The 16,585-nt window shown below is 52.4% G+C and overlaps 6 protein-coding genes across 6 annotated transcripts; 2 read left to right on the top strand and 4 right to left on the bottom strand.

The window, feature by feature from the left end:
• Positions 1–2: 2 nt before the first annotated feature.
• BJY04DRAFT_231734 (RNA-binding snoRNP assembly protein NAF1) lies at positions 3–2,166 on the bottom strand. The gene has a single exon (XM_073719608.1). It carries the CDS (start codon positions 2,102–2,104, stop codon positions 104–106), a length of 2,001 nt encoding a protein of 666 aa, XP_073566076.1. The 5' UTR covers positions 2,105–2,166; the 3' UTR covers positions 3–103.
• Positions 2,167–2,338: 172 nt separating this feature from the next.
• BJY04DRAFT_231730 (uncharacterized protein) lies at positions 2,339–6,232 on the top strand (the record flags this gene model as incomplete). The annotated part of the gene is made up of 8 exons (XM_073719607.1): positions 2,339–2,416; positions 2,466–3,138; positions 3,184–3,975; positions 4,024–4,261; positions 4,985–5,087; positions 5,142–5,194; positions 5,279–5,402; positions 5,467–6,232. The coding sequence occupies exons 1-8, from the start codon at positions 2,352–2,354 to the stop codon at positions 6,230–6,232; spliced, it is 2,814 nt and encodes a 937-aa protein (XP_073566075.1). The 5' UTR covers positions 2,339–2,351.
• Positions 6,233–6,358: 126 nt separating this feature from the next.
• Positions 6,359–8,666, bottom strand: BJY04DRAFT_143547 (exonuclease V). The gene is made up of 2 exons (XM_073708728.1): positions 8,099–8,666; positions 6,359–8,023 (listed from the first exon to the last, which is right to left on the bottom strand). Exons 1-2 carry the CDS (start codon positions 8,222–8,224, stop codon positions 6,500–6,502), a joined length of 1,650 nt encoding a protein of 549 aa, XP_073566074.1. The 5' UTR covers positions 8,225–8,666; the 3' UTR covers positions 6,359–6,499.
• A 635-nt stretch (positions 8,667–9,301) lies between these two features.
• Positions 9,302–10,189, top strand: BJY04DRAFT_223195 (uncharacterized protein; the record flags this gene model as incomplete). The annotated part of the gene is made up of 1 exon (XM_073717627.1): positions 9,302–10,189. The coding sequence occupies one exon, from the start codon at positions 9,302–9,304 to the stop codon at positions 10,187–10,189; it is 888 nt and encodes a 295-aa protein (XP_073566073.1).
• A 302-nt stretch (positions 10,190–10,491) lies between these two features.
• BJY04DRAFT_200155 (uncharacterized protein) lies at positions 10,492–11,864 on the bottom strand. Its single transcript, XM_073712880.1, has one exon. It carries the CDS (start codon positions 11,576–11,578, stop codon positions 10,916–10,918), a length of 663 nt encoding a protein of 220 aa, XP_073566072.1. The 5' UTR covers positions 11,579–11,864; the 3' UTR covers positions 10,492–10,915.
• A 152-nt stretch (positions 11,865–12,016) lies between these two features.
• On the bottom strand, positions 12,017–14,439 carry BJY04DRAFT_200154 (MFS transporter). Its single transcript, XM_073712879.1, has 2 exons — positions 13,583–14,439; positions 12,017–13,524 (listed from the first exon to the last, which is right to left on the bottom strand). Exons 1-2 carry the CDS (start codon positions 14,208–14,210, stop codon positions 12,296–12,298), a joined length of 1,857 nt encoding a protein of 618 aa, XP_073566071.1. The 5' UTR covers positions 14,211–14,439; the 3' UTR covers positions 12,017–12,295.
• Positions 14,440–16,585: the final 2,146 nt, after the last annotated feature.

Here is a 16,585-nt window from a genome sequence, read left to right as displayed (position 1 = left end):
TTGACACTCAAATAATCTAACCTAACTAGAACTTTTCCTTTCCAGAATCCATCCAAACACCGTTATGCAAGATGCAAGTTAAGCAAGTAGTTTCATAGCCGAATCATTGCTGAGGCGGCCACTGTCCACCACCACCGCTCAACTGCCTTAACAGATCCAACTGCGCCTTGACCTGGTCGAAGTTCATGGCTTGGTTGGGGGCCTGGGCTTGAGCCTGCGGTTGTGCTGCGCCGGGCTGTTGTTGCTGCTGTTGCTGTTGGTATTGCTGCTGTTGTTGCAGCGCAGCGAGGAATAGAGGGTTGATATGAGGGGCGTTAGGCATTTGCCCGTATGGATTCGGTTGTTGGTATGCCTGGGCCTGCTGTTGGTAGGCCTGCTGGTAAGGCATCTGGAAGTTGAAGGGGGTTGTAGGGAGGGCGGCTTGCGGGTAGGGTTGTTGGGGTTGGGGTTGCGTCTGGGGTGGGTAGGATGGGTATTGTTGGTGCTGGTGTTGGGGTTGGTTGTACGGGGGGTATTGCTGAGGCTGAGGTTGGTGGTGTTGGTGCTGAGGAGCATCACGTTCCTGCTGATAATGCGGTTGGCTATCGTGCTGAGAGTGGTGTCCGTGTCCGTGTCCGTGGTGATCTCTTCCTCCGCGTCCACGACCACGACTACCCCGGCCTCCACGATCGTTGCCTCTTCCGCGTCCCCTTCCAGAGTGTCGGCCTGAGAAGCCATCGCTCTCAACGGGCGCCTCCTGGCGCATCATTTCGTGCAAATTTTTCGGGCGCGCAAGTGGGGTATACCCATCTTCGGCCGCATTGTCGTCGTAGTTAAGTTCGCTTTGGCCGAGCTTTGAAGGCCCCGGCGGGCCTCTGCCTTTGCCGGCAGCGTTATCGCCTTTCCCGCCCTTGCGCTCCTGGCGCTTCTGCTTCAGCTTCCGCCTGTATTCGGCTTCCTGTTCGTCATCAGAGAATTCGACTTCATCTTCGGCAACTTCTTCGTCATGGAAATTAGAGGCGTCGCTTCCCTTCAGGCCCTTGAGAGGCTGGGTGAAGACAAATGTGGAGTGTTGTTCGACGTAGTATACGGTTGTACCTCTGGCGAGACCATGCGATTCAACATCAGCTGCAGTTGGGAATCGGACAGCATATAGAGGGTTCTCGACTCGTCCGAGGGTTTCGGAAACAACACCGGCGACCCGTCGGTCTTCAAGGCAGAGAAGCGAGCCGGCCTCGAGAACTTGATATTCTCCAGTGACATTTGCCGCAATGAGGACGGTGTTCTCGACTGCCGCCTCGACGTTTCCAAGTAGCACGATTTTCATCTCAGGCGTGATTGTAACTTCCGGGATGGGTAGAACCTCCTCCGGGACCTCGTTTGCGGTCTTCAAAGGGACGCCCGCCTTGCCCTTTCCTTCGCCTTCGTCGTCAGAGCCTAGCTCTCCGGACATCAGGATTCGGGCTTGTTCTTCGGGGCTGAGAATTGGGTAATCTTCGTCTTCGTCGTCGCTATCTGAGGAATCGGTCGAGTCATCGGAAGAGGACTCGTATGGGGAGGAGTCAAGCTCCCACTCAGGATGCTCCTCCTCCTCTTCCTGCTGCTCAGTCTGCGCTGGAGCAGCCTCGGCTGCTGCTGCAACGGCTCCGTTCGTGCTCCCGTTTGTTTGGGCATTTTCCACTGGTGCGGTACTCTCTAGAGGTTGTGTCTTATCTTGTTCAACTTCCATCGCATCCGTGTTTGGCTGTGTGGGCACCTCTGATCCTTGTGGTTTTGCCTCTAGAACAGGGGCTTGGGTCTCCCCTTTGGTCCCGGTTATCGTAGTGTCCGCATTGTTCGTGCTCTCGGCAGGGTTGGTTCCAGACTGGCTCTCCTGGGGTTTGTCGTTGACCAGGCTCAATCCTGGGATTTGCGGAGGTGGGTTCGATACGGACGCCTCGGTCACGTTAGTCGCAACATTGTTTTCCAGTTTCTTCGCAGCTTCTGCAGGCGTTCCTGCCGCCTGAGGAGTGTTGTAAAAATCGCTTCCATCATCTACTAGTGTCTGCGCAGTAGTTGGAAGTGTGTTCACGGGGACGCCTTCGGCGGCATTCGCAGGAATATTCTGATTATTTGGCTCAGCCATAGTTGGCACAGGAATCGTTCAAAAGCGTATCAGCCCAAAAACTGCCAACAGCAAAATGTGAATGAACTTGGTCGAGGGATGCTGCTGGAATTTTTTTTATGGAACTGCCAAAGTTGCCGTCGAGGTCGCCGGACCCACTCTTATCGATAAGCATTGCTGTTTTCGTGGCCCTCCGCTCCGCGGCCTTCTTCTCCTTCTTGTTCACTCTTTGGTAGATATAGCTTACTTTGATATAAAGGCACGCACTATGCCTCAGAAAGGGATTGGAACATCTGTGCCGCAAGGCCAGGCGACTCCGCGCACAAAAGCACGGTACCTACACCATAAACGTCCTATACCTTCGCCAGCTGACTCGAGCTAGTCCGCCTCCGCCGCCGTTCTACCTGCCATTGAACGTCACGCTCTATGTGTGTGTCATATCAAATGCCATCTCAGCTTTCCTGGCTCCGATCCAAGACTGTGACGAGGTCTTCAATTTCTGGGAGCCGACGCACTATCTAAACCACGGGTACGGCCTCCAAACGTGGGAGTATTCGCCAGTATACTCGATCCGCAGCTGGCTATACATCTCTCTTCATGGGGCTGTCGGAAAAATCGGCTCTTTTGCATTCAGCAAGAAGCCTGCCGAATTCTACTTCATCCGGTTCTGCCTTGGTATGATTTGCGCAGCTTGTCAAACGAGGCTGTATTCCGCCATTTCCCGAACTTTGAGCCCGAGGATTGGGCTGCTCTTCCTTATGATCGTTGCGTTCAGTCCAGGCATGTTCCATGCTTCGGCTGCTTTTCTTCCATCTAGCTTCACGATGTACGCGTCTATGCTGGGGCTTGCTGCTTTCCTGGATTGGAGAGGGGGACAAAAGACGGCACAGGGAATCATGTGGTTCGGTCTCGGTGCAATTGTCGGGTGGCCTTTTGCTGGAGCTTTGTTACTTCCACTTCTCGCAGAACAGGTCATCATAGGTTTCCTGTCCGGCAACACGGGCAAGGTCTTCTTCGACATTTTGAACGGTGCTCTCAGGTGCTTCGCAATACTGGTATGTTTGTTCCAGTCAGCTTTGTCGTCATACTAACACTTTCAGGCTGCGGAAATTGCGGTTGACTATGCCTTCATTCGCAAGATCACCATCGTCCCGTGGAATATCGTTGCATACAACGTGTTTGGAGGCGAGGGCCGAGGGCCGGACATCTTCGGCACAGAGCCCTGGACGTTCTACGTTCGGAATCTGCTGCTGAACTTCAACGTCTGGCTCGTCTTTGCAGTAGCTGCAGCTCCATTGCTAGTCCTGCAAGCCATCTTTCGCCCTCAAGCGACGAACAAAGAGACCCTGTTCCGGACTGTAACCCTACTTTCACCGTTTTATATGTGGTTTGGGATATTCACTCTTCAACCTCACAAGGAAGAGAGATTCATGTACCCCGCATATCCCTTCCTCGCGCTCAATGCGGCCATCGCCTTTCACATGATCCTCTCATACATTGGCTCCAGCAATCCCAAAGAGCTGATCGGACGAGTTCCTGCGAAGCTAAAGCTCGCAGCTGTGATGTCTGTGGTACTGCTTGCGATCAACAGCGGCCTTCTGAGAACTCTCGGTATGATTACTGCATACAATGCTCCATTGAAGGTTCTGCGGCCGCTGGAGCAAGAGATTGGTCACTCCGGTGACAATGTCTGCTTTGGCAAAGAATGGTATCGCTTTCCTTCATCCTTCTTTCTCCCGGATGGCATGCGAGCAAAGTTTATCCGGAGTGAATTCCGCGGTCTGCTCCCTGGCGATTTCCCCGACGCTCCAAGCTATTCCGCTGTTCTTGAAGGGGCCGCACAAATACCGAAAGGCATGAACGACCGCAACGACGAAGATGCTGGAAAATATGTATGTCTCATCTTTTAACAGTCCTGATGGTCTTGCTAATACTCCCAGACCGACATCTCCCAGTGCTCATTCCTCGTCGACTCATACTTTGCCGACCGCGAAGCAACAAATCTCGAGCCGAACTATATACAAGACGAAGCGGAGTGGGAGCAAATAACCTGCAAGTCATTCCTCGATGTCTCGCAAACAAACCTCCTGGGTCGCCTTATCTGGATTCCCGATCTGACGATCATTCCAGAGCGTTTCCGCAGAAAATGGGGCCATTACTGCCTCCTTCGGCGCCGCAGTGAGCCTCAAGAGCACACTTAGACTGGCTCTGCCATATAAACTTGTATATAGCAGCATCTCAATATATTCCCTTGGGATCCCGTACACCAATCGCAACCCCTCAAATGTTGATGTAGGTGATGCGCCACTTTACCAGAAGCGGCAAAAAGATCCCCTCTCGTACAACCAGCAGATCTATGCCGAGTCACTGATAAGCACCTCCCCCTCTCTTCCAAGCTTAGAATCTGTCCGTCTGGCCTGACCTGGTTCTCAACGCGGGGAAGCAACAGTTATCTGCTGTCTGATAAGGCCTGATCGCATCCGATTAACGGAAATGGTAATCTGATTGACGACCGCCTGCTGCAGAACGACGTACATACTTCAACATCCAGTTGCTTTAAGAATGGTTTCCCCGTTCTGTAACTACGCTGAGGGAATGATTCTATTCAAGCTCTTGTTTTCTAGAAAGTCGTCGAGATGATACCAGGAACGCTCTATCTCCCTCATTTACAACTCCAGGTTCATATCGGGACTCTTGCTGCCGCCTCCGCGGTGACAACACTCTGCATCTGGACCCTCGCTACAGTTCTCCGACGCTGGAATATTTCGAGGCAGTCGAGGTCTAAAACAGGGTCAGTGAGATATGGATCTCAGAAACCAACCAGAAGATATGGAGGTATGTGCCCTCCTCATGTTCCTTTCATCGGCCGGCAGATACAGATAGCTAACGAATAGCGAACAGAATGGACGCCGTCAGACTTCAAACGACCCCCGGCAGCACCATACCCAGATTGGGATGTACACACCTCAAAGCCGATCCCATACCGGCCGTTTCGATATGGGCCGTATGTTCCACCTCATCTCATCATCCAAGGGTTTACACTAACAGTGACTACTAGGAAATACTTCATAACAATGGGCCTGCGAAGCATGAAATGGGACGAGTGGATTGGTATGCTACCCATATGCCCTACTTCACATCCTATCCACCACCACCACCACATCCACATCCAACAGTCACTGACATGCCCCCCAGAACTCGACAACCACTACCTCCGCTACCACACCGACAAAGCGCGACGCATCGCCGAGCGAGGCGAGAAATGCTGCTACACCGCGCCGGAGGCATACCCTGCCGCAATCGAGCTCCTCGAGGAACTGTAAACCATCCCTTCCAAACAAAACCCACCCACCTCGACCGAAAACATACTAACAAAGTAATAGAGTCTCCTACCTCCCCCAACGCTACCCAACCCTCTTCAAACCCACCCCAACCGGAATCCACAACCTCCTCACAAACGAAACCTTCAACATAACCCAGCGCCCCCTCCCCGAAGACCCCATCACCACCTGCGCCCGGCTAATCCAAGACGACATAGCCCTAATGCTCGAAAAGCCAGACGGCGAATACTACCTCCTCTCCGGCGCAATCCTGCTAGCGGGCTTCTGGCGCCTCTCCGACAAATACGGCATGCGACTATCCGAAATCCACACCTCCGGCGACGTCCCCGGGTACAAAGAGAAACTCGAAAAGGGGATGATGAACTTCTTCCGCCGGCTTAAACCCGAGGACCCCGTTGTGCGGAATAATTACTTTATTCAGGTTGATGAGAGTCTGCCTTGGAGCTATAGTATTGGGTCTGAGGACTCGGAAGTTGTGAGTTGGAATACGGCGGAGAAGAATAAGGCGATTGAGAATCATTATTTCAGGTCTGAGAGGCAGAGTTTGCGGAGGCTGCCGCGGACCGGGGCGGTGGTTTTTACGATTCGGACGTATTTTGGGCCGATTACTAGTGTTGTGGAGGAGGAGTTTGTGCCTGGGCGGTTGGCGAGTGCGATTCGCTCGTGGGGGGAGGATGTTAGTCGGTATAAGGGGAGGGAGAGGTATGGGGATGTGTTGTTGGAGTATTTGGACGGGAAACATAGGGAGCAGGTGGAGGGGGGGTTGGATGTTGAAGGGGAGGAGGAGGTGAGGAGTTATCCTTTTTGAGGGTTCCTTAGACGGATAGAGGGGGATGGAGGGGGTTTCATGATTTTATGAATACAGGATTGTTATGAGAAGTCTACCTAGTTGATTGTATATATGGCCTTTTTTCGGAGATGATATCACTTAAATGTTATTCTTTCTGCTAACTATATCGTACAAAATGCTATTGGTAATTTCTCGTCCAACTCCAGAAACGATACCAAATTAATAAGTATCCTAAGTGCCATGAACCAACGCCAACATGCTCGGCATTCTTAACCTTCCCCTCAGCTACATCGGCTCCCTCCTTCTATTCGCATACGCCCACTCCCTCTCCTGCCGCCACTCACACTCATCCTTAAACTCACAAATGCGGCACTTCCAAGCCTCCATAACCTCCACCCCCCTCGGCGTCCGCTCGCCCCTCCACCAATTCATCTGATCATCAATATAACTCTGCAAGCTCGTCGGATCAAACAGGAACGAGCGATCTCCCAGCACCTTTGTCCGCAAGTCCGCGGTTGGTTTTGAGGAGATATACCGCGCTGTTAAGAGGGGGGAGAGAATCGTCGGATACTCTTCGAGCATTGAGGGCTGGAATTCAGAGGGGATGGAAGGCGCGCAGGAGGCTGTTTTTAGAGTTGGTGGGAGGAAGGTGGCTCGGAGTTGGGATTTCATGAGCGTCCAGAGACTGGTTAGGTTACTGTGGGCGAGGAGGACGGAGGTGGAGTCTTGGCTTGCGGTAGGGAGTTGTTCTGTTGAGTCTTCGGAGGATTGAGAGGATTGAGAGGAATGAGAAGCTTGGTGTCGGATTGCGTCTTCCGGGGTAGGAGCGTAATCAGGGTCATACTCCATCGATGAAAGAGCGTCGAAAAAGCGGTCGTTGAGGGAGCCGACTTCACAGATGAATGCGTCGGTAAAGTTCTTCTTCGGGTCGAGGCCGTATCGCGTGCAGAGCAGCTCGATTGTCACGTCGTCACTCGTTGCCATTCGGTTGAGCATGCGGTAGTAGAGCGACAGCTGCATCATGGTTGGTCGGAATGCGGAGCTTTTGACTGTCGGCGCTGAACCACTTCCCCTCGTCTTGACATCGGTTAGGTATATCCGAGGCAGATGCTGGATATCTGCAGACGACTGGCTGCTAACGGGATTCTCAGCAGTTTGAGGCTCCGCCTCATGTGTCGAGAGATCAGAAAGCCTCATCCCGCCATGCGAAGGAGACAGCAGGAAGTCCGACAGTGACATCTGGTACTCCGGCAGAACAGCCCTCGACGCAGCAATCTCCGCGTAGTGAGAAGCAGCCGACGCCTCGAGCCCCGAGTCCGGACACTCATACGAGAGCTGGTCAATAATCCCATTCACTAACTCCCCATCCACTAGGCCCCATATCTCAAACTCTCGCGTCATACCAAACTCCCGCAGTGTCCGCAGTCCTTGGATAACATTCCAGATCCGCAGCGCCAGCGCGTCCTCCTTCGTGGTAATCTCCACCGGCACGGTCGTGTAAACCTCATCCTCCAGCGTCTTATGTATATTGCTGCCCAATTTCATCGCAGCCGTCCTCCGTTTCCGCCCATGTTTCGTCAAGGTATACCAATACTGCACCTCACACCAAGCCGGTGAAATCAGATCCGTCACGGAGAAGGCCTTATTCGGGGGTCGTCGGAACCGTTCAACCGGTGATCTTGTATCGAGAACCGGGTTTTCTTTCGACTCGGCCTTCTTTGCAGCCTCGATGTTCGCTTGTTCACGCGCTATATCCCGCTCGCGTTGGCGCTCGCGGCCTTCGGTGGAATTGGGGTGCTCAACTAATCGCTGGTCAGGTCAGCGTTCCCCCAATCAATGCAGCAAGAATATCACGGGTGGAGGGTAGAGAAAATGAGGACATACCAGTCGTGGTCCTGCTATAGCCAGCTCCGTATTGCGTCTTATTTGCTGCACGCAGGTCAAACCTCTTAACCTGCCACCAAGGCTTCTCCCGCCCCAGCACCCGAGGGACGCGACTCGATGCATCATCAATAATGTCCTCAATATCTGTAACCGCGTGTTTCCCTTGTATCGCCGCTGTGGGGGGCGGTACAGGTGTAATTGCCGCTGCTGGTGCTGTGACGGTCAGTGGCGCGGTGACCGGCGCAGTCGCGTCAACTTTGGCAAGTAACTCGTTCAGCAGCTCGGCTTCATCGGCGCTGAAATCGGATCCGTAGTCGCTGCTCAGAGCTTCGTTTTCGTCGGATATGGGGGGGTTAGGCTCAGGTTGTGGTGGTGGACATGACATGCCTAGCGGAGAAAAGTTAGGTGGAATTGGAGATTTGCGGGGGCAAGGAGTTGCAGGTTGCTGGAGCTGGGATAAGGTCCAGCCGGATGGACGTCATCTTTAGGTGGACTTACTGGCTAGATTTGTTCTGCGCAATTTCCATGCTTTGAGAATAGATCTGAGGTGAGACTCGAGAGGTAGTAGCTATGAATCTAGAGTTGGAGGTTTTGACGTCGTTGAACTCTACATTGAGGCTCGTGACGGTGTTTGGGGTAATCGCGAATCACAGCGAGGCCATCACCAATCATTCCTAAAGCATCTACTTGCATTTTACTGCAGCCATAACTATTTCAAAAAGATATGAGCCGTGGGTGCAATCATGAAGTTTCAACTGAGTTTTAGAGCGTATATTTATTGCAACCCCATGACGCGCGCCTCGCTTTCGAGGTAACGGCTAAGTGCAGAATGCACCATGTATGTATAGGAGATTTTGAGATCATAACTACGAGTACACATACTACCGTACCTAGAGTAGAGAAGCCGAGGGCTGCATCTTCACTGTCGTAACTCTGTCCTGTACGGCATACTGTTTGAGTCAAAAAAAGTAAAAAACCGATTTGCCTGCCCTCAAGCACAGTACACATACAACATACACCTGCGCAGTAGTCCATGCATAAAACCAAGGTCAATCCAGACCCGCCTAGCCTCAGGCCCGGGATCTAACAACACCACCTCCTCAAAGTCACCACCGAATTGGCCCCCTATCGCGCCATCAATCCTCCCGGCATCGCCATCCAATCCAAGCCCGCCAGTCCATTCCATTCCAGTTCCAGTCTAAAATGGCATCCCCAGCGCCATCCTCAGCGCCATCCAAGCCCATCACCCCAGCACAAGCGCAAGCCCTCACCTTTTACGACATCTCCATGCGCCCACCGCTAGCCTCAACCAGCAGCGCCCCCAACCCCTGGAAATCCCGCCTCGCACTAAACTACAAGCAAATAAACTACAAAACAACATGGGTTCCGCTCCCGGATATCAAAATTGTTCGAAAGGGACTAGATGTGCCCTCCTGCCGGCGATTCAGCGACGGCGGGGAATTCCACACACTTCCTATCCTCGTTGATCCGAATACAGGTGAGAAACTCGGCGATTCGTTTGATATTGCGGTTTATCTCCAGGAGCGGTATCACTCTTCTGGAAGTGGGGAGGATCTCTTTCCACGCCTCAAACTCGATTTCGGGTTTGACTATGACCGCGCCCTTATTGCGCCGTTGTCTGAGCAGAAGGGAGAGGGAAGGGACGAGTTATATACCGAGTATATACAGTTCAACCAGCACGTCGACGCGGCGTTCAGCGCACACGTCCTACTTATGCTTCCTGGCCTGCCGTTCCCGGATCCCTCGGCGGCGGAAACGCAAGCGGAGTTTGTAAGGCGCGCGGGTGTATCTTGCTGGGATGATTTCATTGTGTCTGAGTCGGAGAGGCAGAAACTCTTGGGTTCGTTGGAGGGCGTGCTTGGGGATCTGGCGAGGTTGTTTGAGAGGCATACGTCGGGCCCGTTTTTATTGGGCAACAGGGTCTCGTATGCGGATTTTATTGTCGGGGCTTGGTTGAGGATGATGAGTGTTACTTTGCCCGGGAGTGAGTGGGAGATGGTTAGAGGTTGGCATGGGGGTGTGTTTGGGGGGTTGTTTGATGGGTTGGGGGTGTATATGGAGGTGAGGTAGCTTTGGCATGGCTGGAGCTCTTTGCTCTACTCTCGGTTGTCGCTACACAAGAACGATGTACAGTAGGTAAGGAATCCATACCAGTCTTCCTTTCCAGAAGGTTGATTATCCTGTAGACATGGTCTATCTATCCAAATTCAAAGCCGCAGTTGCAAACATGCATCTAGTCTAGTCTATACTTAATCCAATACCCAGAGCCCTTGTAACCAGAGGGCCAGCCGAATGCAGAAATGCACGAAACGGCCACCAGCAACCACCACATCTAAGCTTTGATAGCAACCTTCTCCCCACCCGCAGCCCGCCCCCCAACCTCAACCTTCACCTCCTTCCCCACAACCGAGCTCGCAACCGCACCAGCGGCACTCTCCATCTCAGCCTCAACCTCCCTCGCAGCCCTTTGATTCAACCAAGACAAATAAGTCTGCCAGCCAACCGCAATCACGCCCGAAAACACATTCCTGAACTGCGGCGGCACATACAGGAAGCTGATCGCCGTGACAGCGGGCCAGAATTTCGCGCTGTTGACGATACTCTGCGGTAGCGCGACCTTTAAACGCTCGTATGTTTCGAAGAGCGACGCGCCGGAGAGGATAGAGTGCACGGAGAAGAAATAGGTGTTAAACACCGGTGTGAAGACGGTTTGTTGGACGACAACTTTTGTGAGGATTGAGAGGGGGGTCGAGGCGAAGTTGAAGTTGCGGTGGAGGAACATGAACCTGGTGGTTGTTAGTGTTTGCTGGTTTGGATTGGATGCGTTGGCGGGGATAGGGAGAGCAAGTACCAGTTATAAGAAGGAATACTTGAGCCAATACCGACTGTTAGATGTCGGAGGGTTCGGTACGGGTCATATCCTCCTCCTCCTTCTTCTTCTTCTGTTTCTACCTCTCCGTCTTTATCTTCTTTGCCAGGACCATCCTGCTGTACACCCCGCTTCTCCGCCGGGAAAAAGTACTGCGCACTTAAATCCCCGCAAAGATATATCACCAGCGAACTGACCAGCTGCGTCGTATACGGCCTCTGCTCCTGATACCGAGAGTAACTCCGGCCGAACTTCCCTAGCGGGCCAGCGGAGATGCGTTCGCGGAGGGATAGCGATTGCGGTACTGAGCGCGCGGGGACTGAGGGGGCCGTTGAGGCCGCTGAGGCCGCTGGGGCTCCGGCCGGTGTCGGTGTCGGTGACGAAGTAGATTGTGCGTGAGAATGTGAGGGTTGTTGCGCGGAGGGTGACGTCGGTGGTTCGGGCTTGGAGGCCCCGTCTGGTTTTATAGGCGCGGAGTCGGGTTTTGTGGAATGCGATTCGTATCGTCGGGATCGGTGTCGCGGGGTGTGTGAGGACGATGGTCTAGAGGGGACGAGGGTTGTGCGGCGGAGGAGGAATGTTGGTCTCATTTCGAGGAGAGGTTCCGTGTGACAGAACGTAGAGTTGCTTTTATTGTTCGGCTGTCGATGTCATTCAGTGTTTTGAGAAGTTCGAGGCTGATTGCGGAGAAGCGAGTGTGAGTCTTCTATAGAAGCGATCGGGTAGAGCGACAGCGTGGGTTGAGCGGAGATTTTGAGTATAAGTCGACAGCGCGAAGGAAAGGACTGCGAGGGGTATATTCTATAAACGAAGAAAGGAAATCTATAACAGGAACAAAAGATCTGGAGAAATTAGAGATTGGAGACAGCGATGGCGACAGAGATGAGAACGGATATCGGCTCAGGCACAAAATAAGTAATGCCGAGGTCGGCGATAACTTCCAATCGGAGCATATCAGCACCGAGTAAGGGAGGAGTTTTTATGCGCCAGCTCCTTCCAACTCCATCTAATCGTAGGATCTTGAGATAGGAAACTCATTCCTACGAAGACTATTTGACCGCTTGGTACTGATGTTTTCAAATGAATTATTTGATTAATATATAACTAAAGCAAAACTCCGCCGTCTATATGCATAATCATGCAGGGTATATCAACAACATGCCAACCAAAAAAAAACCACTTATCCATCACTCGCATCGCACATCACACATTAACAGACAGGTGCGGAAGTATGTGGGTAGATACTAAAAATTATATACCAGATGATATAGGGTATAACGGGGAAGAAAGGGCGACATCATCTCCCTCTATTTTTTGTTGGTAAACGACTCGCGGGTGTTGACACGGTCGATATCGTACGGGTTGCCCTCATACAGCGACTTGTGCGACCGGTACGTGGCGACGGAGCGAGCAGAGGCCCTGCTTCGGGTCTGTCTCATTGAGGGGAGCTCTTCAACAGCGGAATCGGCTTCAGAACTCACGTCCTCGTCCCCAAGATCCGGAGCAGGCGCTTCGGTGCGGTCGAACTTCTCGGGCTCTTCACCCTCAAGCTCCTTCTCGGCTTCGGCTTCAGCCGTGGGGCTGGGCTTGGACTGCTGCATCATGCGGCGCATGAAGGCGTCGGACTGCGCGGCGTACTTGCAGCGGAGACGGATCGTGCTGCCGTACTTGTAGAAGAGGAAGGGGAAGGGAACGCAAGCGAGAGCGAGGAAGGCGGGGATCGAGGATGCCCAGTGGATGCCGAGATCGTTATACATGTAGGAGGTGAAGAGGGGGAAGACGGCGCCGAAGACGGAACGCAGGACCGAGTTGGCGGCGAGGACGGACGCAGCGAAGATGGTGTAGGTGTCGATGAGGTAGCTCATGATGGTGAGGAAAACAAGGACCATGCCGAAGCCGAAGGGAACACCCGCGGCGATGCAGGCCATCCAGTGGACGGAAGGGTAGTTGGTCCATGCGAACCAGAACAGGCCTATGGGAATTGCGACGGAGGCGAGCATGCAAGGGGGCAGGCGGGCCTCCGGGGGAGCAAATCCGTCGTGCGCATCCTGAGCACGTATATACCGCTTGTTATCCCAGATACTGTATGCAACAGCGAAGATCATGCCAACCATGATTCCGAGGAAGGGAAGCGCGCCGACACCCTGGTTCCAGCCACGAGTACCCTGGAAAACGATCGGATAGGCGGCGAAAAGCATGTACAGGGTTCCGTAAACGATGGCCATGTACAGAGACATCAGAAGCACAATGGGCTCTCGGAAGAGCAGAACCCAAGGTCGAGACAAGGCGGTCTTGAAAGCTTCCTTCAATGAAGGAGTTCCCTGATCAATGTCCATCTTGCTCTGGTATACCTTGCCGCTCAGTTTGGAGAGTCTTTGGGCGCGACGGCGGAGAAGGACTGGTGCGTATGTTTCCGGCATAAGGAAAGTTCCAGCGATCCAAAGAGCACCTGAGAAAGCGCCCAGGAAACCCATAACCCATCTCCAACCTGCGTTCATTCCGAGGAATCCACCGATGATAGGACCAAGGACGGGACCTATAACAAGCGGTATTAGTCGCAATTCATGACCATTTGAACGATACATGGAACATACCTAAGAAAGGAGCTGAAGCAAACAGACTCATAGCAACACCACGCTGTCTAGCAGGGAACATGTCGGCAATAACACCGCCGGCGTTCGTAAGAGGCGAAGAACCGAATGAACCGGCGAAGAATCGCAAGATGATAAGGGTCCACGAGTTCTTCGCGCCGGCGCATCCACAGTTAAAAGCTGTGAAAGCAAGATAACTGACGAAGAAGATATACTGGCGACCGAACAGCTCACTAAAAGGAGCCCAGAGGAGAGGACCGATAGCGAAACCAAGCACGAAGAGAGAGACACCGAGAGTTGCAACTTCTTGCCCAATACCAAACTCGGCTTCGATTTCCGCAACACCACCCGTATAAGCAGACGAAACCATTGCGACGGCCAGGGTCGCAATCGCAGCAACCAGCGTGATGAACCATTTCAAGGTCTCGGAAAACTCCATGGGGTTGCGCGGGTCGTTGGGGATCCAGACGACGGCGTAGGGGTCTTCTGGTGTTCCGGATCCAGCATACTTGTGGTCGATGACTTCTTGCGTCACAACGCCTTGGTCGAAGATCAAGCGGAAGAAAGGGACCTTGTGTGATTCGGGGCCCTCGATGGGCGAGGTCCCATCTGTTTCATAGTCTTTGGCCATGACGAGATGTTTAGGAATCGCTCAGTAGCGTCCAAGTCGGGGGGGCGAAGGATGAATAAAAGCTGTGGGTGGATGGCGCTATGGCTGGGTATAGTCCGTGAGGGGAAAGAGGAGAGCCGAAGTTGTATAGCCGAATGCAGCAAATAGTCTATTGTCCGTACAATATCCCCAGAATGTACAGAGCAGTATGAGTTAGTCGTAAAAGACAAGAAGAAGAATATCCTCAGGTTAATCTGCGCCCATCTAGGGACAGCAGAGCCTATAAATAAAGGCAGAGAGAAAAAGTCTTCTGACTTCATAATTATGGAACCAGAATCTTGACTCGAGTAGCCTCGGATCTGCGACGGTCTTAGGCACAGATCGCGCGCACTAGCCTGCCAAAGAGGGTCAGCCATCCGATATCCAGCATTAAACGCGCCCTATGCACTGAGCAGAATCATTATTTCCGGTCTTGATGGCAAAGTCGGGTTCAACCGAGAGCGCCTCCCCACCGCCGGAAACGACCATCCATGGGCTGCGCCGCTGACATCGTTCGTTGATTTGTCGATGGCTGAATGATGCATCCATAACGCTGTCACGAACGGTCTTGAAGTTTCTGACTGTGTCATAGAATTCATACGAGTTCCAGATTGCATAGCTGTTCATAACCCTAGACCGCACCCTCTCTCTCCTATCTCTCTCAGCTCCGTATGCTCTCCCTACCACAACATACGATGTAGAGCCAAGCCTCAGTGACAATATAAATTTGATTTCAAAGCCAGGCCCGGAGTTTACTGTTTTCTTCATTGGTCTGCAATTTAGAGAAATATACGAGGAAGCCGAGAGCTGAGATCGCAGATCGGCTCAGACGGCATGCCTTCCCCCCGGGCTAGGTGGGAGTCACACCCGGAGGGTCGGCCATGCTTCCACCGCGTGGCTCTGACTTATCACCGCCGGCTGTTTTCTCATGCATGGAGTTAGGAGTTTATCAATAATCATACATGTCTTAGGGTTTTATGCCCATGCAGTGTTGTACTGTTATCCTCGACTGTCCGTGCTGACCCGATTACTCTCGTTTAACTTTCCAAGGTGGAGGAGTGTTTCGTCAGACCTACAATCATGTACGTATACGCAACAGACACTGTACCTAGACTAATACCTAGTCCTTCCAAGAAATCTTCAGAGAAGAGCACCAAACGAAGGCAGAACTTCGGACTCAAAATCAACCCCTGACCAAGGCCCCCTTATCCGATCGGTAGACAGATGGCAGTGGGCCCAGCAGCAGAGACTTAGCAAACGGCATCCCCGTTGGCCCACAGTCTTGTATTCTAGAACAGCCATGGCAGGCATAAACCAGAGTTCATAATCAGAATTATGCTCGGCATACTCAGAGATGCCGAGGTTGTTGACGTATCGATTTTTCCTGGTGGTGGCGACCGTTGCCTGTGGCTTACTGTTCTCGCAAGTAATCTTGATTAATGCCATTATTACTATCAGATCAGATCAGCAACGTCTGTGCTTCAGTCTGCGTTTGCCATTTTGCAAGCATGATGTTAGATTTGAGGACAGGTTCAGGCCGGCCATTGATCTGCTCCTTAATCCTTATCCTCAGCCTCGGCGAGCCGCGCTGGACTAACGTCGACTCCGTAGTCCGTACTATAACTAGAGGATCCACACCCATACGTACCTCCTAACTACAAAACATAGCTTCAGGCTCCTTCATAAGCAGTGATATCGTTTAGATGAAACGCGCATTCATCACCATGTCTCCCCGCCCCGGGGTTAAAACCCGAGATTGCTCTGGATAGGCATCAACTATCTGCAAGATCATTACCTATTCACCGACCGAGACAAGTGGCCGAGATGATATATATATCTGGCCCGCAAGCACGACACTATATGCTCAAGGCTGCGAAACCAAAGTAGATATCTTTCTAAATGAGCCCAGAAACCTTCAGTCAACCCGGGATCCATGCTTAATGCTCCATATGTACTCAACGAGCCCGCAGTTCAGAAGCAGGGTAGGATTATCTCGCCTGCTGCAGTGTTCCTTGCGCGCCAATTTCTCCTCGTCGACACCAACATCCAGAACTCAACGGCAGACATTCAACCCCTTCGATTTCAGACAGAGCATTTCGACTATGATTTTCTATATATTTCAACCCAGGATCAAGACGTAGAGATCTATCATGCCATTCCGACCGCTATTTTTCGCCTTGAGCACGCGGACGGGCGACGGGTGACGGGATACCCTCGCTGCGCAATCCCGATATCTTGCACTCAGTCACAATCCACAGAAACTCTTCAACTAAAGGTCATATTACTACATCTACCTAGGAGTAGAAATCCCAGCGAACTCTTTTTTTTTTGACGCGGAACTTAACTACATCTACAAA

This window comes from Aspergillus karnatakaensis (assembly GCF_047715665.1).
Source record: "Aspergillus karnatakaensis strain CBS 102800 unplaced genomic scaffold BJY04scaffold_69, whole genome shotgun sequence".
Classification (NCBI taxonomy): domain Eukaryota; kingdom Fungi; phylum Ascomycota; class Eurotiomycetes; order Eurotiales; family Aspergillaceae; genus Aspergillus; species Aspergillus karnatakaensis.
This window is presented reverse-complemented; position numbering and strand designations above follow the sequence as displayed.

Excerpts from the sequence above, each read along its gene's own strand:
- BJY04DRAFT_200154 (XM_073712879.1), bottom strand. The coding sequence starts at position 14,210 with ATGGCCAAAGACTATGAAACAGATGGGACCTCGCCCATCGAGGGCCCC. Across the intron at positions 13,525-13,582 it reads TGCTTCAGCTCCTTTCTTAG|GTCCCGTCCTTGGTCCTATC; the intron begins GTATGTTCCATG and ends CGCTTGTTATAG.
- BJY04DRAFT_231734 (XM_073719608.1), bottom strand. The coding sequence starts at position 2,104 with ATGGCTGAGCCAAATAATCAGAATATTCCTGCGAATGCCGCCGAAGGC.
- BJY04DRAFT_200155 (XM_073712880.1), bottom strand. The coding sequence starts at position 11,578 with ATGAGACCAACATTCCTCCTCCGCCGCACAACCCTCGTCCCCTCTAGA.
- BJY04DRAFT_143547 (XM_073708728.1), bottom strand. The coding sequence starts at position 8,224 with ATGATGCATCGAGTCGCGTCCCTCGGGTGCTGGGGCGGGAGAAGCCTT. Across the intron at positions 8,024-8,098 it reads CTATAGCAGGACCACGACTG|CGATTAGTTGAGCACCCCAA; the intron begins GTATGTCCTCAT and ends TGACCTGACCAG.